The sequence below is a fragment of the Mandrillus leucophaeus genome, unplaced genomic scaffold (assembly GCF_000951045.1).
Source record: "Mandrillus leucophaeus isolate KB7577 unplaced genomic scaffold, Mleu.le_1.0 Scaffold1093, whole genome shotgun sequence".
Lineage (NCBI taxonomy): Eukaryota > Metazoa > Chordata > Mammalia > Primates > Cercopithecidae > Mandrillus > Mandrillus leucophaeus.
In genome coordinates, this window is record NW_012099132.1 from 529,751 (window position 1) to 536,048 (window position 6,298).

A 6,298-nucleotide genomic window follows, 5' to 3' on the forward strand; every position below is an offset into this window, starting at 1 on the left:
AACAGACAACCCACAGAATGGGAGAAAATTTTTGCAATCTATCCATCTGACAAAAGTCCAACACCCAGAATGTACAAGGAACTTAAACAAATTCACAAGAAAAAAAAAAAGAACCTCGTTAAAAAGTCGGCAAAGGACATGAACAGACACTTCTTAAAAAAGACATTTATCCAGTCAACAAACATAAAAAAAGCTCAACATCACTGATCATGGGAGAAATGCTAATCAATACCACAATGAGATACCATCTCATACCAGTCAGAATGGCGATTATTAAAAAGTCAAGAAACAACAGATGCTGGTGAGGCTGTGGAGAAATAGGAATGCTTTTTTACACTGTTGGTGGAAATGTAAATTAGTTCAACCATTGTGGAAGACAGTGTGGTGATTCCTCAAAGACCTAGAGGCAGAAATATCATTTGACCCAGCAATCCCATTACTGGGTATATACCTAAAGAAATATAAATCATTTTATTATAAAGATACATGCATGTATATGTTCATTGCAGCACTATTCACAATAGCAAAGACATGGAATCGACACAAACACTCATCTGTGATAGACTGGATAAAGAAAATATGGTACATGTACACCATGGAATGCTATGCAGCCATAAAAAGGAACGAGATCATGTTCTTTGCTGGAAGGAGCTGGAAGCTATTATCCTCAGCAAACTAACATAGGAACAGAAAACGAAACACCGCACATTCTCACTTGTAAGTGGAAGCTGAACAATGAGAACACATGGACACAGGGAGGGGAACAACACACAGTGGGACCTGTTGGGGGCTGGGGAAGGGAGAGCATCAGGAAAAATAGCTAATGCGTGCCAGGCTTAACACCTAGGGGATGGGCTAATAGATGCAGAAAACCAACATGGCACAGGTTTACCTAGGTAATAAACCTGCACATCCTACACATATATACTGGAACTTAAAATAATATAAAATAAATAAAATATAAAATAAAACATACCATGCACAGTTCCTGGCACACAGATGGTGAAGCTATAAGTAATGGATCAGAAATATAATTTAAAGATGCTGAAGAGGATATTAAAATTTGTAATTATAAATTTAATTTACATTTTTGTAGGAAGAAGTTTTTTAGAGATTTTTTTCTTCTTCATCTTAATTATATGCTTTTGACTATTAGAATGTTAGTAACAATACAGATTGACAGGCAAAATGAGAATGCAGGGTATTTGGAATTTTACTATTTCAAAAAGATCAAATCAAAGATTAGCATAGTGGAGTGAATGGTTGATTTGGGGAACGGTTCAGAAACAGTTAGTGAAAAAGTCTAAGATGATGCATTCTTAGATATAAGAAAGGGGAAGAGATTTGAATAAATCAACAAAACAGAAGATGAAGCAGTTTCAATGAGGGTCGTGAACAAATTTAAAAAAGAGAAAAAGAAATAAATATTAACATGAGGTAGTTATAGATCAATTACTTTAAGACTAATACATACCTCTGGAACTGTAGTTTCCATCAGAGACAGTGGAGGAGGAACACATCCACCATCCTGTGCAATTTCCACTGGTTGATAAATAACCTCAGAAGGTTGCAGGTATAAGAAGGGAGCAGAAGAGGCAGGAGGCTAAAACACAAAACCACATTTCTAATTCAAATACGATTACTTATTTCTGTTAAACCAAATGACTTAGCCAACAGATGAGAGAAGTATTTGCTTTATATTTTACTAAATTTTTTTTTAGGAATAGCACAGAAGTATCTCAGCAATGGATCAGAAACTAATCTGTTATAAATTCCAATTGTGTAGATGTAAATAATCTTATCACTGGTAAGCACTAAAACTTCTTAATGACTCAGAACCTCATATATAAATCCAGATAATAATTATGGTTATATTAATATCACCAGTAAAGGTTGTAATAAAGTGACCTATGGTATTTAAATTGACATAAATGTCTGCTCTCAGCTCTGTGACTTCTAAAGGAAGTGGGAAAATGTCATTAAACAATTTTTTGGTGAAGTACTGTTTGTCACCAAAAGTTGGAAAATAGAATACTTATTTAGGAACGGAATAAGAACTGAAGCCAAATCCAAGTGAAGCTAGAAAAATGCTAAATTTTCAAATAATACTAATAGTAAAAAAGAGTAAGTTTTCATGTTTATACAGTACACATTTATAAAATGCTTTCACTTTTGCATTATCATTTGATATTCACAAAAATCATATAAGGAAACTTACACAGGTATAGTATCATTACATACATTTTTACAAATGAAGAAACTGAAAACAAACTGCCAAAAGAATGTTAATAAATAGAGGAAGGTCTCAAATCTAGTTCTCCTGACTTTAGTATTCATGCAGTCATCACAAGAATATAACGAAAGAAGGATTTAAAATTATATATTGAAAGTTAACATTTACCTGAGGAACACTCCACTGCCACTGTCCTGGTAAATACTGTGCGGTGGCCTAAAATTAAATAAAAGAAAAGAAAAACCCACTCAGATTATAAACAAGGGTTAAAACTAGATATCTACAGGCAAAAATATGAAGTTGAACCCTCACACCATACACAAAAATCAACTAAAGCCATATACAAAAATTAACTCAAAATGGACCAGAGACTTAAATGTAAGAGCTAAAATTATAAAACTCTTAGAAAAAAACATAGATGTAAATGTCTTGACCTTGAATTAGGAAATGTTTGTAAAATTATGATTCCAAAAGCACAAACAACAAAGCAACAACAAAAAATAGTTAAATTTGATTTCATCAAAACTTTTGTGCAAGTGAAAATACAACCCACAGGATGAGAGAAAATATGGAACTTATATCAAGAATGTATAAAGAACGCTTACAACTTAATAATCAAAAGGCAAGTAACCCAACTTAAAAATAGGTAAATGATATGAATAGACTTTTCTCCAAAGAAGATATGCATATGGCCAATAAACACAAGAAATAACGCTAGACACCACTAGCCTTCAGGGAAATACAAATCAAAACCATAATACAACCATAATACACTTCATACCCACTAGGATGGCTTTAATCAAAAAAGTAGATCATAAGTGTTGATGGGCATATGGAGAAATTAGAACCCCCATAATCTGCTGCTGGGAATGTAAAATGGTGCACCCCTTTAGGAAAATAAATACTTCCTTAAAAGGTTAAACAGAGTTACCATATGACCCAGCAATTCCACCCTAGTTACAAGACCTAACAGAATTAACAATATATATTCACATAAAATTTGTATGTGAATGTCCATCGCAGCATTATTTATAACAGTCAAAAAGTAGAAATAACTCAAGCGTCCATCATCTGATGAATGGATAAACAAAATGTGGTGCAGTGTATCCATACAATGGGATATTATTATTTGAGAATGAAGTACTAAGACATGCCATGTCTCATTTATCATGACACAGATAAATCTTGAAATCATTATGCTAAATGAAAGAAGCCAGTCACAAAAGACCACATATTGTATGATTGTTTTTATAGGATATATCCAGAATAGGCAAATCTAGAAAAACAGGTAAGTAGATTACTGGTTGCCTAGGGCTGGGATAAGGGGAAAAAGAAGAGTAACTGCCAACTACTCAACTCGTCTACTGTAGCACAAAAACAGCCATAGACAATAAGTAAACAAAAGTGGCTGTGTTCCAATAATGCTTTATTTACAAAAGCAGGCTGCTGCTAGAGTTTGTTCTGCAAGCCATAGTCTGATGACCCCGCTATAGACCAAAATGGTCTGTCATTATAGTTCACTTATCCCCAGTTTCTCACTAGAATTAATGAAGAGTGCTGGTTAACTGAAAGAGGATGTCATAATATATAATAAACCACAATATATTATTTACTTTAATATAAATTATGTTAAATATAATATAGCCAGAAACTGATGTATGTTAACATTAAAAAACCAGCTTGCAGTCCAATACCTGTATCTTACTTTGGGAATTATTGCTGAAGACTTTTTAGATTAAATGTTAGCCAGGGGAGCAAAACTGACCTCATTACATTTGGTAAAAGGAAGCAAAGAGTCCATCTTCTTGTATGATATTGTTTAGTTCCCTCGTGAAAAAAGAGAGGCATGATGTCAGCAAGATGGCTGACCAGAGATGCCTGGCATTCATTTTCCACTGGCTCCCCATCCCGCCACAAGAAAGGACTAAGGCAATGAATAAACAGCTACAATTTGATAGGAGCATCAAAGGGAGAGTGCTAGAGTGCAGCAGGGGAGTGGAGACACACCTGTGGTGATTGCAAATCCAGGAGCACAGCATGGAGCCACTCAGCCTCTGCAACCCCTTCTCTTTTGCTAGGATTGGATCTGCCTGGAGTCCTGCAATTTCTTATTGCAGGGAAAAGGTACGCAGAAGATCCCCACCAGCCTGCATTGCTACTGCAAACACCCACACTCCGTGCAACAGGAGAATCCCATAGTCTCACAGTTTGAAGAGTTGCTGGGAATTCGTGGCTGCGTTGCCCCAAATTAGGAGTACAAAGTATGTACTCCTCACCCCCTCAATCCCATCCTGTGAGCCAAGCTGCTACAGTGTGACAGCATCTTGAGGCCACAGCCGCCTCTGAAGTGCTCCCTCTTCTAGGGGGCCAATAGCTATTGCATGTCTCCAGCACTGGGGTTCCATTTTCATTCCGCCAAGTCCGTAGCAGTGGCTGAACACAACCCCAGCAGCATGGAACCTGAGGCTTAAGATTGGCTGTGATTCTGGCTCTGTACAGTACGGAAACCACCTTCTGTTGCCCTCACCTCCAGCTAGAGGAACAATTTGGCTGACCTGCCCAGGGTGAACCCACTCTTTAGCTAGTCAAACTGCTGCATTCCCCTGAGCAGGAGAGGTCCTCAAGCCTGGTAGCAGCTGACATGCTGCCGGGACGGAATGGTTACACACCTGCATACAGGGCTGAGAAACAGCCCAGAGGTGCCTCATGCCCTGCAGACAAGCCCCTGATCTATCCTGTGCATATAATTAGAGCCCAAGAAACAGCTCTGGGGACTGCCACTGGCAGAAACGTCCCCAGGGGAGTGGAGTGGCTGTGTGTCCATGCCTCAGGCCTAAGAATTGGCCTCGTGCCCACCCCTCTAGCAGACACATCCCCAGGACGGCTGAGCAGCCTTGAACCTGTGTCCAAGGCCTGAGAAGAAGCCCCACAGGCTGCTCCCAGTGGGCATGATCCCAGGCCGACCAATAGCCCTGTGCCTGCATTCTGGGCCTATGGAACAGCCCTAACAGAAACGTTTCCAGGCCAGGTGATCCACCTTGTGCCTATGTCCCAGACTGGAGAAATAGCCCTGTGGGCCACCCCCAGCAGACATGCCCCTTGGACCAGGTGAGCAGTTGTGTACCTGCATCCCGAGCTGGAGAAACAGTCCCTGACAAACATGTCTCTAGCCAACTGAGCAGCCATGCAGCTGTGTCCACGGCCTGAGAAACAGTCCCATGGGTTGTCCTCAGCAGATGCACCCCCAGGTCATCCAAGGAGCCATGTGCCTGCATACCCAACCCGAGAAACAGCCCCACAGGCTGCCTTTGGTGGGCACTCCCCGAGGCTGGCTGAGAAACTGCATGCCTGTGCTCTCAGCCAGAGTAACAGCCCTGTGGCCCCAAGCCAAGCGAGCCAGACTTACCATGTTCATGTACATAGCCCTGACCTGAGGAACAGCCCAGCAAGCCCAAGCCCCACCACCATTATCACAGACTCTCTTGTCCTAGGTCACTGAGAAACTTGCAAATACAACTAGAGAGTATTACAGCTTAAGAGACTACACAGAGACTACCCTACTATGTCCACCTAGAACCAAGGCCAATGCACCCCACTGAATCAACACCCCAAAATCCATTCACAGAAATAAGTCTTCCCCTATGAAACCTACTTCAAATTTGAAAAGGTGACTTTTGTACCAGATGTGTAGAAATCAATGTAGGGACACAGCAACCATCAAGGAAACATGTTACCTCCAATAAAAATAGTAATTCTCTAGTAACAGACCCCAATCATAGGGAAATATTTGCATATATTTCATACTGCCAGAAAAAGAATTCAAAATAATAATTTTAAGGAAATTCAGCAAGATACAAGAGAACACAGACATACAATTCAACAAAATCAGGAAAACAACTCATAATTTGAATGAGAAATTTAACAAAGAGATAGATATCATAAAAAAACAACAGAAATCCTAGAGCTGAAGAATTCAATGAATGAAATAAAAATACAACTGAGGCCGGGCACGGTGGCTCAAGCCTGTAATCCCAGCACTTTGGGAGGCCGAGACGGGCGGATCAC

General features: G+C 39.6%; 1 protein-coding gene across 5 annotated transcripts in view; it reads right to left on the bottom strand.

Moving 5' to 3' along the window:
- Positions 1-6,298, bottom strand: part of BOLL (boule-like RNA-binding protein) — a 61,825-nt gene that overhangs the window by 27,702 nt on the left and 27,825 nt on the right. For all 5 annotated transcript variants that reach the window (XM_011989172.1, XM_011989156.1, XM_011989180.1 and 2 more), the window contains 2 exons: positions 2,402-2,449; positions 1,475-1,603 (listed from right to left, as the gene is read on the bottom strand). In XM_011989172.1, the coding sequence (XP_011844562.1) occupies positions 1,475-1,603; positions 2,402-2,449 (177 nt within the window). The remainder of the gene's footprint in view (positions 1-1,474; positions 1,604-2,401; positions 2,450-6,298) is intronic.